The sequence below is a fragment of the Bos indicus genome, chromosome 12, assembly GCF_029378745.1.
Source record: "Bos indicus isolate NIAB-ARS_2022 breed Sahiwal x Tharparkar chromosome 12, NIAB-ARS_B.indTharparkar_mat_pri_1.0, whole genome shotgun sequence".
Lineage (NCBI taxonomy): Eukaryota > Metazoa > Chordata > Mammalia > Artiodactyla > Bovidae > Bos > Bos indicus.
Window position 1 is genome coordinate 79510218 of NC_091771.1, and position 17446 is coordinate 79527663.

Consider the following 17446-nt stretch of genomic DNA (forward strand, 5'->3'; position numbering starts at 1 on the left):
ATGTTATTTCAACTTGCCACATTAAAACGTAAAATACTTCCTAATGTACATACAAGAAGATTTGCTGAGCCAAGCTTTTTCACCGTTGTATGATCGCATTGAACTATGTGCCTTAACAAATTCATAGCCAGCTTGTTTCTTTTTCCTGTTGATCAGTGGCCATCTAAGTTGTTATCCAAAATATGCTTCATTCACGTTCCATCTGACCTGTAAACATCACTGTAGCACCCCTTCTCAGAGGGCAGGAGAGGAGAAATATCTAAAAACAAAAAGAGAAAGTCCAGCTGTACGGGGGAGGTAATATGTGAACCAGTGCTCGGAGAGGAAACTTTGAGACCTGCTGGCCCGTGCAGGAGGGGCAGCGTGCAGACGCTTGGGGAGCTGCATCAGCACGTTTACACCAGCAACCACAAATTCCCCCAGTCTTCCCTAGAATTCTGAGGATATAATCGATGCAGATTCCCTAGATGCAACTAGACTCATACAGTGATTTCAGTTGAAGCACTGATTTGCCATTTTATTCATAATAGAAGCGCTCTCAGCCCCTGAAATTGATCAGCAGTGCTCTCACCCTTCCTCATGTCTTCCCCACCCACATATATTAGCATGCTGACTCTCCACCTTTCCAGAGTCACAGTCGTGTCTAAGATGACCGCTGTTCATCTTTATTTTCACCAAGAAATGTCCAAGTTGCTTATTAATATATCTTGCATGACTTACTGCGTTTTTATTTTCTCTTCTGGAGTTGTAGAGTTCTGTATTGTTTGTTTTTAATCCTGAGACCATTTACTGAGAAATCTTGATCCCAAAGCAAATAATCCAATTAGTTTGATTTTTAAATTCTTTCCTTTTCTCCTGCGGCTTTATGTTTATTGTTGGAGGGTCTCCTAAAGCAGAAACAAATTTTTGGAAGAACAGAAGTAACTTCTAGTACCATCAAAATGAGTGAACTTGGAAGTTTCTCTAAAGATTGGATGAACTAAAATGTGAACATTATATCAATATTAATAACATATTTACAACTATATTAATGTAGTCCATTAAGCAAAGCAAATATGTGCAACATAACTTACATGGGACAATATTAAGTACTTTTGAAAGGGGTGAATTGGGGCTGCATTTTCGGGACAGCTTTCTGCCAAACGGTGTTAGGAGTTGCATCTTTCTGTTACTGAAATATACCATGCTGCTTCTCTCTAACGTGTGTGTGTGTGGTTCTGTTCTGTTTTTTTACAGGCAGTGTGTGAGGAAGCAGTAAAGAACGGGCCTCGAGTGGGTCTTTTTCTAGATGCTGTAGTTTTTGGAGGAGAAGACTTTCGAGCCAGCATAGGTGTCAAAGACATGTTTCTCCTCTCATTCTCGCTGTTTCTGTGTGTATATATTTTTTCTTTGCCCCTCCAAGAATGGGCATTTCCATGGCAATATCGATTTGCCAACCATGACCATGGGCAACACTTGCTGATAATTTAGGGCACCTCATAGCTGTCTTGCTTCCAGAACCCTACATCAACACTTCCATTCGTTTATAAAATAACTAATAAAAAGCTTGTCGTAGCCTCAGACATGTTCAGGTCTATATGACGTCTACGTTGTTCATAATAAGTACGTTATGTGAACAACTTTTCTGTTGTTTAAACATGCTGTTTTCCCATTAGTCTGAGGGCTGTCTAGACTTGTAACACGAATTTAAGGCAATTTCACATTGCTTTAATGAGTTGTTTTCTACACTGAATGCAGTATGTAAATGTTTAACGTAGATCTCAAATCCACCCTAAAGTATATTTCTGAGCCCCTTTGTTATGAAATACTCATTGAGATAGTATGCTGGTTTTCACTGGTCTTCCTCCTGCCCTGGGCACTGTCTTTGGTCTGGGCAGATGTATCACTAGAGCCTGTGAATGTGTCTAGAAAAGGGGCCTCGGCCACAAAGCGTTATCAAAACCCCAGTCCCAGTGACCTGAAAACTGGAGCGTTCCCTAGGCAGTGTCATGGTCCAAATATAAACAGTGACACTTCGCCCCCCATTCCTGGGAGGGAAAGAAAGGAACTTATTTTAATACCACTCTTTCCAGGAAACTTTTGTGTATACAACAGCTCAGTGGACACTTTCTGCCTCTCTCAAAACCAGTGTCCTTTCGTTTCCCCCAGCTCCCCATCCACACCTCAAAGCTGCCGTATTTGGCTCAGAACCTTGGTTGTGACACAGCATTGCAGCCACAGCACCCGAATTCCGTGCTCAGCGAAGGGACTTAACTATTTCCACGCATAGCTATTTGGCCACCTTGTATAGTGAGTGCTGACTTTGGAGTGACACTTTCTGAGCAATGGCAAGAAGGAAAAGAATACACCTGGAGTCCTTTGTGGCCTATTGAGTCATTTGTGTCTAGCTGGTGAGATAGGGGAGGGGCCTTCTCTTAATACATGTGCAAGTAATTACTCGAAAAGATGCCTTGCGTGATTAAGAGACACAAGTGAGAGTTAACTCTGCCTACGCAGAACCCTCTCTTCTTTTTTATTTGCACCATCCTTTAGCTAGGGTGAAATACCCAGGTAGACACAGAAGTCTTTACACACTTGAGTGTTTGTAATATTATATATCTAGGTCCAGTTTCCAAAGTTAACATCTGCTTTCTCTGTCAACACTTCAGGTGCAACAAGTAGTAAGGAAACCCAAGATATCCTCTACGCTCGACAAAAGATTATTGTTGTAGCTAAGGCCTTCGGTCTACAGGCCATAGATCTGGTGTACATCGACTTCCGGGATGAAGAGGGGCTCCTCAGGCAGTCGAGAGAAGGAGCTGCAATGGGATTTACGGGTATGATTCTCGATAATACCCTAGAAAGCAGTATCTAGATTATGCAAACTTTCCAGAAAAATAGAAATGTAACCAGAAACTGGGTGTATTTAATGTAGCCGGGTGACTCATACTTATCCCACCATATGAAACATGAAAAAGTTATCCAGAACAAGAACCTGCCAAAGTGTCATATCTGTCTTTGGCTCTGCAAGTCAAAAAACAAAACACTCGTTTTAGTTTCTCCTGATAATACCTACAAGTTTTTTCTGTTCTCTTAATAATAATTCTTCTGCAGTTTTTGCTGATGTGAGGGGAAGAACAAGGCCATTATAGCAGTGTTTCCGAGTGAACTGCCTTAAGAATTTGAGTTGATGGGTAGGAAAAAAAAATGTACTCAAATATCCAAAATATTAATTTATTTCTGAAAAACATTTAGTGATATCTTCTTTGTTTTTTTAATTCATACAGCTTTTTATTTTTCTGCCACTTCAAGTCCCTCCTTTCCCTCCCACCACCCCGTGAGTGTCTGCGTACCGGGTGACACCTATGGGCGTTGGCTGGCATTAAGATCAGCGGGCCCTTGAAATCCAGTCCTGGAGCACAGACAGATAGATATCTGTTGATTGGTGTGCCCACTCACTCATACCCAGGAGCCCAAGGAGCAACCGAAAATTGTATTTTTGCAACAAGAATCTTTTTTGAAAAACCACAATAGGATTCTATACACAAACATGTCTGCAGTTGCGCACACACACACACACACACAAAACTGTGGGTAAAAAGCACCATAATCTATTTTATTATTTGTTCTTCTGCTGCAAGTTCTAAGAATATTGTGATCAGAAATACACCCCAAAAAATAAAAATGACAAGCATCCATGCTATTCTTTTTGTAAATATTTTTGAAATGTGTTTGCATAAAGGTGACTGAAACATTTCATAAAATGATCTTCAATATAAAAGATACCTTAATGGATGATAATTTAACCCAAAGTAAAATGGAAAGACTGAAGAAGCAGTGTTATAGAATTAAATAAAGCCCTGACCTTTGTATTTGTGTTTTTATTTATTTTTTTAGGGTTTCAGGGGCCCTTTTTATTTAAAAGAGCATCATTATTTGCTTTAACTGTGGCAGTAGGAGTAATGCCAACATTTTGCATTTGAGAGAGTGCATAATATAGGCAAGGTGCCTGGCCAGAGATCTTTCAGTCTAAATAAAACAAATATTATGTGTTGGTGTTTTTAACACAAAGAGTTAAAAATGTGATTCCCCCAAATCTGCTAAATGAATAAGATGTCTGTTATAGAGAACTATTTTCTCATTCATCTGAACTATTAACAAATGAATCGCCCCTACATTTAGTAGTGACCCAGAAGGAAAGAGACCCAGAAGGAAAGCGTCCCTGTCTCTGTACCTGTGACACCTGCCTCTTTCCAATGACCTGTTAGGATGTGACCCAAATGGAAGAGTTGGAGAAAGACTCCATGAAATCTATCTAATACACCCTGATGTTGTTGGTCTAAACTATGTGGCATTGGCTGCCAAGCAGCCAGATGTTGCTCTGAAATGGGCACTAATACAATAAAAAAAAAAAAAAGAAAGCACTGAATTGATGGGGCCTCTCTGATCATCACTCAGGATAACCTGGGTGTCCTCTGCTTCCTCCAGGGTAAGTGTTTGCTCCAGAACTTGTAAGAGACTTTGTGAGTTTCTCCAAGAGAGAGAACTGAATTAAATTGGTCCCTAATTCGATCGTAGCAGACAAGTTATTTCAAATCAGATTTAAATTTCTAGATTGTGCCCAACTCAGTGTGAGGCGCTTACAGACTTGGCAGCATTGTTTCTCAACAACAGGGAGTATTAAATCACACACAAAAAAATGGAAGTGGAAGGGAGGGGGCGGCAGGGGAGGGTACAGTGCCCATTATATATTCAGGGGAACAAGTCAGGAAAGTAGGAAGCTGAACTTCAGAGCCATCTTGCAATTTTTAGAAAGAAAGGTCTTTCTTGTCCCAACATTATTTCTGTTCACCAATAAAAGGTGATTGGTTTGATAATAAGATAGGAGATTATTGGTAGTATTTTTAAACAACAAATGCTTTAATGAGCATTTTACACCACTCATGATCTGTTTGTCCTAATTATTTGTCATGTAATTGCCATACTTTGAACTTTGCACAAAAAGGGAGAAAAGGAAAGAAGGAAGAAAAGGGGAAGGAAGGAGGGAGGGCAGGAAAAGAGAGCTGCATACCCTATTTGAAGCAAAAGCCTGAAAGTTTTAAAATTCAATGAAGTATTGTGTTGTCTATAACACTGATAAGGATCTATACTATAAGAATTTTCCAGGCTTTAAAAAATTAGATTTTTTTTTAATGAATTGTACTTTTGTGACACTTAACCATGCCTCAGACAGCAGGTCACAGTTTCTCTTCTGTAATCATTGTTTCACAGGGCTACGATCCATGTAGATTGATTTTAAGTCAATGCATTAGCTATATAAATGACTATTAACTTTAGGAATTATTTTTATAAAAAGAAACCAAAAATAAATCTTGGAATAAAGCTTTAACAGCCGACTTAGGCATCACAGTTATTCCAGTACTACATGCTGAGAAGAAAGATTATAAATATGAAGCACTATGGGTTTTCTTCTTTTTTGCAGTCTTTTGTAGAAGACAAAAATGACACCATCATACAGTTACCTAAAAGACTTGACAGATATTGATTTAAAGCACGATATATCAAGTGGTACTGTAAAAAGGATTTCATGGTCATAAATTTTAATGTCTTCCAATTTTGCACCCTCTCAGTAACTTGTCAATAACAACTCTTCTGTATAAAATATTTGCTTCACTCCCACATGGCATAAAAGTCTGCCGTTCAATTGTTGGGATATATAAGATCAATGAAAGATAACTTCACATATGGAGGTTCATAAATTTCTAAAACTTAACACATATCTTAAAATTAGCCTCATTACCAAAATATGGCTACTTGAAAGCCTCCATTAGTTTCACAGCATTGTAAATAGTTTATGTTTTGCTTCTCAATTTATGGTATCTGTACCAAGAAGTTCCCATGAAATCTGGCTTTTTACCCATCAGTGTAAGTTGTGTACATAAATTATAAAATTCAGGACTAACAATTAGTACACAATGATGACCAGACTGACATCCTTTATTGATCACATTGTAACAACTGTTAGATTACTTAAATATAATTTCAGTATCTGATATTGAAAAAACTCTCATTTGTCATCACTGATGTTATTTGTTCCCAGAAATTATCCCTCAAATAATTTAAAGCATCTTTATTTATATAGGATTTTAATGTTATTATTAGTATGCTCTCAGATAAGAATGAAACAACAATGTGAGGATGTTTTAATTAAGCCACTCTGAAGACAAGATATTGTTATATTTATTCACTTAAACTCTTTTTCATGAAATGCTAAAAAATTTTTTTCTTAGAAACATTGTTCTTTTTCCTATTCGACAGAATAATGACAGTAACAGGAATGGACTTTTATAAAACATCAACGATATAATTTGTACTTAAAACAGCTATTTCAAAAGCAAAGCAAATTGATATGCTAGCAAATATACTTGGCGGAGTAAATTATCATTAAGCATGCATTCATTTTTAAAGAACCAAATGTGTCTATAATTTTATCATATAATAAAACATAATCTCATCATTATTACAACATTAAATTATGTTGTACTTTATTAATGACCTGATTAGATTTCATTCTTTCCTGATTGCTAAATTGTTTTTTTTAATGAATGCATGATTTCATAGAATCCTGTGACTCTTGTGTAATATTTTTATTTAAGATTCTTAAAGCTTTTTTAAAGCTGTCTCTGTAGAAATAAGATTTCTTCTGCAGTGTCTAATAATCTGTATAAGGGAGAAATATCCAATCTTCATTCCATAAGCAGAATGGGAAAATCTGGGGCTTTTTTTTGTTGTTAGAAAAACATTTTGTAATTTTATATTTAAACATTTTAAAATGTGGTAATCTAGAGACCTCAGTGTTCAACTCTGCTTTCTTTTTTACTATACTGGATAAATTTTTTTAATTGAAATCCAATTTTCTATTAGTGGTTAGACAGGATGCACCATATTCATCTGAAAGAACGAAAATTAAATGTATTATTGTAAGACACCATTTGATATTAATGTAGTTATAACACCTGCTTCTGTAAGCTCTATGAAAACCGACTGCTTTTAAAAGAAATCATGGAAGGTGGAATAATGGTACAGAAAAAGCCAAAGACAACTTACAGAATTGGAAAGAATTAACGTGTAATTTTTTTCTACTTTAATTCAAAATAATTGTTCTAATTTGCAGACATTATCCTCTAAAGCTCCAGCCAAAGCAGTCAGTCAGTGAGCTGCCTGGTCAATCCACCTGTAACTAAAAATGAGAGATTATCTGCACTAAGGTGACATTTCTATAGCATCCAGAACACAATTGCTGCCATTGTTGCATTTGTTCTTCTGTGGTGTTCTGGAAAGGCCTGCCTGATGGTGGTCATTTTCTTTTTAAAAAGTTCTGAACAGAATGAGTTATTTTACATACACTCTGTAAGGCAGGCATTCAGGAGCCTGGCGTGGTTGAGACATTTTGTTTGAACATCTGTTTGTTGTTTTGTGTTTCCGGTGTTATTAATCTTCTCGTAGGTAAGCAGGTGATACACCCGAACCAAATCGCGGTGGTCCAGGAGCAGTTTTCTCCTTCTGCTGAAAAGATTAAGTGGGCTGAAGAACTGATTGCTGCCTTTAAAGAGCATCAGCAATTAGGAAAGGTAAACGTGTTAAAATGCCCCGAAACGGTGGGTGAAACTCATGTTTAAAATACTGTGGAGAAGAATGAAAAAAAATATATTGTTTGCGTGGTTCTAAAAAAACTCCTATTTGGGGGAGGAGGATTTGTGTGGGCTTAGACGGGGACATCATTCATCAGTGAGAAATTCATTTAAGGTAAATTTGTTGCTCGTTCCTAAATATTTCACTCACTGGCTCTCAAGTTCCCCATTTTATTCTTTTCATAAACTATACTGGCAGCCTTTGAGAAAATAGAAGTCTGTTTAGTTTTACTCTACAGACCCCAATGTGGCATTCATATGAAAATAATTTTAGATCAAAATGAGAGCAAGTTGTAATGAAATAAACACAGTTTGATCAAATGATTCTTGGGGAGAGAAGAAATAAATTTCAAGTTATTTTAATTTGGAGGGGGGAGTACAAAAATCTCCTCCGGTTTAGTCATTTAAGAGTGGGAGGTTGTCTGTGTGTTAGTACCAATTTCTGGACCTGAGATTTGGATCGAATGGAAAGCAAATTAACACTGGAGTACGGTTGTTCCTAATTTAGTGCATCATTGAGCCTCGCGTTTCCTGCTCTGTGGGTTTCTGCTGTGTAAATATTGCAGTGGTGATGCACAATCTGTCTCCACTTTGTGCCAGTAACACTTAAATGAGGTGTCGCCCGAAGGAAGATTTTATGCTAGTTGCAGCATTGTCAGTTAATTATCTTAAAGGTTATTTGCAATAATACCGTTTGCCTCTTTTTAAGGGGATGGGAGGAAAGTTGCCTTTATAAATCTGTTCTAGAGGTTATATCTAAACTTGGCCTTGTTACTTACATAAAGAGTGAAGTTTTGATGCCTAGCATGGAAAACTACTCAGGGGAGAAAGAGTGTTGAAACATTATAAAGTTTCTAAATGTTAAACAGTACGCCCCCCACCAAAAAAAAAAAAGAACAAAATTGGTTTTCAGTGGTGACCCGGTGACATCAATGTGAAACGTGTGGCTTGTACTTTTCATTGGAGTAAAAACACCTAAAAATCCCAAGATTTTCAAAACTAGGTAACAATATTAAATGGGTCACTCCCTCCCTCTCATTACCTGCCTTCAGTCCCAACCATGCACGCATGCTTGCCCTCACATACTTTCAGGCTCCTTTATGCACAAACTTGCACTTAAAATCAAAAGGCAGAAAATGTGACACTAGAAACATCCAAATCAGGACTTATACCAATTTCAGGATAAATAGCAACCTTTCGTTTGGTATCAGTAATAACCATTAAAAAATTGCAGTTCATAACAATATTTTTTCTATATCTTGACACCCCAATTCAGTTCCTCCATGAATAAATATATTTATCTGGAGAGAAGAGCCCTGTGCTTTTACATTTATGTATGCAAAATAACTCCATCCACTCCCCTCTCCTGCCTGCTTGCCTGTGCACACACTGCTAAATGTTCTTTACCTCAGTGTGTACCTTATTCCAGCTAAGGATATGCGCCTGATGAGTACTTCCTCCTGACATAAACTGAGGCAGGATGGGCACCGTCAAAACACAGACCAAGTAGACTTCCAGTCTGGGCCAACAATGCCTCCCTTTACTGTCTACACTGGGTTTCACATTGAATAAAATCAAAGGATGCCACTGGCATTGTAAGCAGCTAGCGGTATGGGAGAGGCTTCCCTAAGTTTCAGTAGCCAGCAAACAAAATTCAAACTAGAGACACATTCTTTTACTGGCATTTAAGTTCTTGAATGAGGGGAAAAGCAACACTTTTCCATTGTATCGTGAAAGTGCTGTTCCCAGGGAAAATTGCCCTAAAGTGTCCTTGCCTTGATGATGGCAACCTACATGTTAAATTATGAACTGTTGGGGTTTTTTTCGTTTTTGTTTTTAAATAAGAAATGCCCTCTTGTTGAGGCATAAGCTTTCACAACATTGTGGTAGCACAGCCTTTCTTAACACAGAACCATAGAAATGAGAGCAGAAGGGAGATTTACTATTAGGTCATTTCTTCCCTGCCTCATTCGTGTAGGTTTGTTTCCTACAGCAAATTCTCCTGGTGCTTTGTCCAGCAAGGTTTAAATGATTCAAGTAATGGGGCTTCCAGTGGGGACATATGGTTATTTTATCCAGTTCGCATGTTTCTTTCTCTTGGCCTATAAATTGACTGGTCACAAAAATTGGGTCTGCCAGGTAGGTGACTCTGGGTCTTGAGGGGTCTTGGGGTTTAAATAATGTAGGTTCTGTTTGTAAAGATTTAATATAAATAGGTCGCTCAGTTGTATAAACTACTGCTTCCAACAAACATCTAATCTGTTTTATTTCAAATGTGACTCACTGATGAAAACATAAACCCTCGGATATTTTGTCCAAAGCACAGGTGACTCTCTCAGCGAATGGGAAGCTGATGGTTTGTGTCCTAGGGAGATACTTAAAATTTCTAAAAGATGTTTTTTTTCACCCTTTGATGAAAATTTCATTCAAGTAATGCTTTCAAGTAGAAATGACCCAAGAAGGCAAAATTATGTATCATTGCTTTTCTCGACTTCCTGCTCCTATCTTAAACTATACTTTGCCCTAAGACGAAAGGTATAGCTAAAGTTCACCGTTAGTGCTGAGTCATTTGTATTTTCTATAGTAGTAATAATAATATTAGTATTAAGAAATTAAAGTTCTACCTTTTTTTCCTGTCCCCTCCAAATAACAAAATTCATGAGAATACTTAGATCCAAAGTAGATAAATTATTGGGGTTTAGTCTTTAGTATCATGGGAAATTTTTTAATTTTATATTAATTGAAAGTTCTAAGGAAATAAAGTTTGATACCCTTCATCCTAGTGTTGGATAAAAAATACTTTACATTAAAAATAATTTTGAAATAATAAATAATAATCTGCTCATATAATCTGTCACTGTAGGGCAGGTAATGATACTTATAACTGCTTTGTTTAAGGAAACTAAAGATATTTTCAAGCTAACAAAATTTGTCTGGCATAGTAACAGCTCCCAGCATAAGAATTAGGACTGAAGATTAATATTAGGGACTCATTAAAATCTGTTGGAAGTAATTTAAACATTCCACATACTCTATGCTCCTGTTTTAATTCCCATAAGCTAAAATATTTCTGCTTCAGCTGACATCAGTTCTGAGGTATATATCCACACTATTAATCAAACTTGAGTCTTTCTTCTGTCCTTCTAGAAAAATACGTTTTGAGATACAATCAGCATGTCATTAATTATGTTAGCCTCAAATTATTTGGTGAAATATTTTAGCCAGGATAAGTCACTCTCATGTGATTTGTCTTAAATTTGTATTTTCTTAAAAGTTTACATCATTTTGATGTCATTTTCATAATAATGATTTCAATATTTGAAAATTCTCCATTTAGAACTGAATTTAGTATTGTTTATTTTAAGATATGATTTTAGCAGTTCTTTTGTTATCAACTAAGAATTATGTATAGTATGAAAATTGGATAATTGAAACCATCTCAAACAAATTAGTTAATATTAATAGAAACCTTAATTTATATATAAACACATACAACATACATATTTGTACTAAATATACATTCATATATGTATGATACTGTACATTTTTTCATGTCTATATTCTAAACACAGTGTTAATTTCATCACTTCTTGGGCAAAAATGACAGCTAAAGGAAATAGTCGATTGCTTTTTTAAAATGATTGATAATGCCAAGAAATTCTAATTTAAGAATTTAGCATTTCTTTCCAAATAGAGACTCTTACAGAAAAATATGAAAGAATAGCAGAAGATATTAAGAATAGCAACATGTATTAGGTGAGATCGATTTTTAAAGGTACTTTGCTAGAATATTCATATTTCTGCAGTGTCTGGCTGCCAATATGACTTTCTACATTTTCAGTGTTCTAAGCAGTCTGTTTTATTCATATGAAATCTTTAAATGCTTTGGTTTTTGGAAGGATTTTGTTTAAATTTTTCAGTATTTTTTGTTCATTTGCAAGCTGGCTAAAAACCAAGGAAGGAAAAGTCTCTACCTTTAAAATCTAGGTTCCTTTAGTAATTATAAAGGTCAAAAGCAAGGTCACTAGCTGACATAACGACTATAAACGACACATATGACTGAAACATTCTAACTTCACTCCGGAGAAAGCAGTAATTCAGATTAATATGTTTACATTAATGAGCAAATTCTCTACAGGAGTATAAATGGGAACTTATATCTTAATAAAGAAAGAAAAAAGAAAGAGGTTTTTTTTCCCTCATGTAAGTCTTTTGATCTAGAAAAATCCAAAGAATAATACCCCCTCCCCAGTATTGAAAGCAAGTTATTTTCATAGGTATCTGATTGTGGCTCACACACCTTTCATTTGTGTTTCCAAATGCAGGGCTTTACAAAAGAAATACTGTTTGGTCCAGATGGCCTTCTAGAAGGCTCCCTGAGAGAACTCAGAAGTCTCTCTAGCCAAAAATATTGTTTCCGCTTATTCAAGTGCCAGAAATCCCACTGCCACTCTTTCACGCAGATCAAATAAACCATCCAAAGATTTGGTTGTTGTCTTTGTCAAAGGAAAGAGTTGATTCCGCTAATAGACAGCAGTGTGCCCTCCTACACTCATGCACCCCACCACCCACAGCCTTGCCCCATTTATTTGTAAGCAGAAACACTCAAAATCAGAACCGAGTGATTGCCAGTGAAAATGAGAGAGGAAGGGACCTCACTCTTCTTTTGAGATGCTTAGTTATTGCATTTCTCCATTTATTTCCTTGTTAATGAAAATCTTTAGAACTATATGCCATACTTTTGACTTTTAAAAAGTCAAATTCTTAGAAAGTTGAGTCTGCCTACGATGACTTTAAGGTTGATCTGATTAACAACAAATTGCATTTAAATCAAGGCAATACACTTTTACTGCTGATCATATCGTTATTTCACACAGGTTTAGTGGCAAGTGGCTGGCTTAGTGTTAGAGGATAAGAGATTTTGTATGTAGGTTAAATCTGATGATTTTTCAAGTTGTTTCATCCTTAATTTATAACACATTCCTAAAGGTATTTTAATCAAAATACTTCTCTTCTGGCTTATATTTTTCAGGATTTTTTTTTTCCTTGCTTAATTTCAATTGAAAACAATGTAATTCTGTTGGATGAAATCTCAGAAAATCTTCTAGTTAAATCCTTTCAGTTTACAGCTTAAAAAATACACCGAGACCCAATAAGGGTTTGGAAGTTACCCAAGGTCACTCACACCCAAGGTGGGGATCCAGCCCCTACCAGAAATCAGGGCTCACTTTGTCACTAAAGATATGAGCAGAATTAACTTAAATCTGGTTTCAATTTGGTCACAATGAATCTGCACGCTAATGACCAAAACTAGATAGAGCTTTAAAAAGTATTCACTCAGAAACAAAATGTGAATTTGATTAGTTCAGATTAGAATCTTTTTCTTCGTCATACACTCTTTTTTTTTTTTTTTTACATGAGCAGTAAGTGATGAGAAAAGAAAGAGCACTGAAAATCCATGTAACTTCCCAGCTATTATTCCCCACGTGGCTCCCTCCTTCTCAATTCTGTCTTGGCTGTGTCCACCTGCCCTGCCCTAGAAAGACATCTTGGCTCTGATCACTGCAAACCTCTTTCTGTTTTATTAGTCATTCGATCTCCTAAGCTAGGTTGGAAACTCTCAGAGCTAGACTGGGGCCTTTGGTAAAGAGGCCCTGTCTGACCCCGAGCTGGGTTTCATCTCACTCAAAGGACAAGTTCCCAAAGTCCTGTTCTCAGTTACACCTGTGGTTGCAGAAATACACCATGCCTTTCAGCTCCTTTAAGAGCAAGAACCAAGCAAGGGCCATGAAAGGGTGGCTTTACTCTGGAACATCTTTCTCTCTCATTCCCTCTTATGAGACTTCTCCCTCTCAGGATGTGTGGGTCTGCGTGTGTTTGTGTATGTCCTTCCTCTGCCTTCCCTGCTCCCTTTCCGTGGATTCTTTTTGGTTTTCTCTTTTTCTGTATCTCTCTCTCTTCCTTTCTTGCCACATCATCTCCACCACCCCCACCCCTGTCCCCTGGCTTCTCTCCTTCTGCTGATTATACTAGAGAGGTTCCGAGCATTCCTTTGATATTTTGTGATGCTTATTAAAGAATTATTTAATTCTTTTTAATATTAAAAGCAGACAAATCGAGCTTTTATTTTACTAAAAATAGAAAGCAAGAGTTTCTAGAATTCTCTTATTTTTTTTCAAGTTAGTGGACCTCAATGGAAAAAAAAAAGTGGGGGCATTTCTTACCACTAGCCCAGAGAGTTAAGAATTTTCCCTATTGTACATCCTCCTGCAGCATCTTAGAAATCAATACACAATACACATTTAGTAAATACTATTTAGCTAGCTGGTTTCTAAATTTCTGACAGTGCTAAAAAGAAATTATTCGTTGTACTTTTTAACAATATATATGATACTGGCATTTTTCCCCTTCTAGAAAAATTGAAAGAAAAATTTTTCACTAATTATTTCATCAGTTATTATTCATCATTTATATTTTAGTAAATGCTTTAAAATTTAAAGTGCCTTCTAGTTAATGTTAGTTTGTTTAGATTATTTTCCAAAGAAAGAATAAGACTACAACATATAAAATAGAAGAAGTTTAAAATTATTGGTCTTAGCTTCAAACTGCTATAAAATGGCCTTCATTCTCTGCTTTTCTCAGTAATATCAGCTTAAATTTGACATAAAATATTAAATGCAAGGTATTTCCACATTTATCTCAGTATTAAAAAATAAAATATTTTCCAACAAGATATCTAGTTTCAAAAAAATCTGAGCAGTGATACTTGCAGAATTCTATGTAATTAGTAAAAGTCAACGAATTATATTCTTAACAATGGGTGAACTTTATGGTATGCAAATTATACCTCAATAAAGCTATTTTTAAAAAACAGAAGATTAAGCACACCCTCTAATTTGCTGGCAAATGCGGAAACTCCTTTAGATTGCAATATGCTTATAAATCCAATTGTTTCACCTCGGTAGGTAGCCTTCCATGTGGCATAGTTGTCCTGATTTTTCCAAATTTCCTTATCAAAAGATATTTAAAGCCTTCTTGATTCCTGTCCTGATCATTCTGCCTGAATATTTTAAAAGATAAAGCTTGTTGCCTACATTTAGTGGGTTCTGAGAAGAATCTTGGAAACAGAAGGTGCCTTTGGTCTCCCTGTCTGTCTGTGAAGTAAAGAGGCTCTGGTCCACGGAGACACTCCATCTGGGCAAGTAGACAGCTCAGGACAGGTCACGTATTAACATAATTGACCCAAACATTCACCTCAGCGCTCCTCCCTACTGTTCAGCCACCTCTACCTTCCCTTCCAAATTCATCTTCCAGATCTTCTGCTAATTCTTCTTTACTTCACCAGTTTCCTAAAACTATGGGCAGAGTCTCAGATTAATCTTACCAATGTCCAACACATGCGTGTTTCTACTTCCTGTATAGAGCTCAAGCTAAATGATTTCATGCTTCCTTATTAAGAAGAAAATGTTAATGATAATCTTCATTTTACATCCACTCAGTTCCCATGTTCCCAAGAATTTCCTCTTTTTATGCTATACCTTTCCTTTTCCTGCTTACCAGCTACTGAAAACTGTACCATTTGACCGAAGCCTCAAGCTTATAAATATATGCTTAGAAATCCAGTTGTTTCACTTTGGTACATAGTTTTTCATGTGGTATATACTTGGCCTGATTTTGGTTCCCAACTTCTGGTCACCTGCCTTTGATTAGAACCTCCTCCAGCAGATATTCTAAGTTTCTCTTTTTTTAATTGTTTAAAATGCATTTGTTTTCAAATACTGGTTCTGTGTCAAATACATAGCACCTCTGAGTCTCATTTCTTACAGGGACAAATCAGTCTGTGATTTATAAGAGTTTAGAGGGAACAGGGAGCTTTGGGGAAGGGAGAGTCATCCTCTGCTCATACATGTCCTAGAACGCGGATGACTCTCAGAACCTTTAAAGCTAGTCTGGAATCTTCAAATCTGGTCATAGTCCGATGCTCTGCTCCTCCCTGGCCCTTCCTGGGATAAACCGGATGACACTTTCTCTGACTAACAACGGCAGTAGCAGTGACAGCCGCAGCTTGGTGGCAGGGGGCCTGGAGGTGGACACAGCCGCAGGTGGAGCTGACCGCCCTGATGACGGGAGTGGCAGCGGCGCGCTGCGGGCAGGACCACAGCCGTGGTGACAGCGATGGCAGCGGTGGTAACAGTCGTAGCTCCCACACACTGAGAGCCTGTTGAGTGATGTACATTCTTTTATTTAACCCTACAAGGGGTAGGATCATCATTCCCATTTTACAGATGAAGACATCGAGGCTCAGATCACTCCAAGCTAGGAAAAGGCAGAGCCTGGATTCACATTCAGGTTGGGGGGCTTCCCTGGTGGTTCAGTGCTTAAGAATCCACTTGCCAATGCAGGGGACCTGGGTTCGATCCCTGGGTCGGGAAGATCCCCTGAAGAAGGGAATGGCAACCCACGCCAGTGTTCTTGCCTGGAGAATCCCATGGACAGAGGAACCTGGTGGGCTATGGTTCATAGGGTCACACAGAGTTGGACATGACTGAAGCGACTTAGCATGCACGCACTGCCAGTGCAGGGGACATAGGTTCAGTCCCTGATCGGGGAAGATCCCACATGCTGCTGCAAGGCAACTCAGCCCACGGGCCACAGCTACTGAAGCCTACATGCTCTACAGCCAGGGCCCCGAAACTTGAGAGTCGCCTCTGCTGCGGGCCACTAGAGAAAGCCCCCACACTGCAAGGAAGAGCCTGTGTGCTGCAACACAGACCCAGTGCAGGAAAAAAAAAAATTCCGGTGGAGCTGAGCAGAAAGCCCATATTCCTAGCCACTCTTTGTGCATGGCTGTTTGTTTCAGCCGCAGGCTCCTGAGTTCCACTGAGAATGTGCTCACCCGGGCAGCTGCCCATTGCTGTTTGGTGGAAAGTCACAGAAGGGCCACTTGAATGGACAACCCGCACACCCTCTTGGGCAGCACTGACCTGGCTGTGGACCTGCAGTGGGGGCATACAGACCCCTTCATCCCACTCTCCAAGGAGGGTTCTATGCTCTTCAAGCCAGACAGCTCCAGGGGAAAAGACAGGAGGGAGGCTGGGAAGGCTAAGGACAGAGCTTCTCCACGCTTTTCCACCATTTAGAACACAGAAGATAGACCTGACAGGCTGCTCAGGGTGCAGGATTCCCAGCTCCGGACACCCCCCTCTGAGGCCATGCTCCGAGGCAGGGGCAGAAGGGATCCTCTTGCAGCAGTTCCACAGTCCTGCATGGTCACTGTATTCCCCAATCAGGCACAAAATGAACCCCCTTCAAATATTCCAACTGTTAACATTCTTACGAATTATTTAAAGGGCCTCCCCATCAAATGCTAAGGAACATCACCCACCAGAATCTCGGTGCCAGCAGTAATGACAGATCAGCCCAATGTGAACTGCCCATGTTGAATGACTTCAGTTGAGCTTTTAGAAATTTCAGGTGGAGATAAATGAGCATCTGCAAATTCTCTGGTCATAGGAGTAAATGGCCATTGAATTTTAATTCAAAATATTAAAATACCTATCAAATAAGCACTCCAATTTAAAGTGTTTAAAAAAAGAAAAACATGTTTTCTATTTCCCAAGTCTTCAATAGTATTCTTTCATTGCCCATGGCAGTTTTAAAAGATGTTTATCCATAACACAAAGGGTTACTGATATTCAGAAGCACATATAAGGATCAAATGTCACCTCCTTTAATCCTTCTTACAAATGCTTCAGGTATTTTGAGGACTTAAAATG

At 38.0% G+C, this 17446-nt stretch overlaps 1 protein-coding gene across 12 annotated transcripts in view; it reads left to right on the plus strand.

Annotated features, from left to right (window-relative positions):
* CLYBL (citramalyl-CoA lyase) overlaps positions 1 to 17446 on the plus strand; it is a 239856-nt gene that overhangs the window by 200351 nt on the left and 22059 nt on the right. For 6 of the 12 annotated variants that reach the window (XM_019971669.2, XM_070800437.1, XM_070800435.1 and 3 more), the window contains 3 exons: positions 1237 to 1330; positions 2649 to 2816; positions 7486 to 7610. In XM_019971669.2, the coding sequence (XP_019827228.1) occupies positions 1237 to 1330; positions 2649 to 2816; positions 7486 to 7610 (387 nt within the window). Of the gene's footprint in view, positions 1 to 1236; positions 1331 to 2648; positions 2817 to 3266; positions 3852 to 7485; positions 7611 to 17446 lie in introns of those variants that run through there. The other 6 variants (XM_070800443.1, XM_070800441.1, XM_070800442.1 and 3 more) reach the window with 2 other exon arrangements.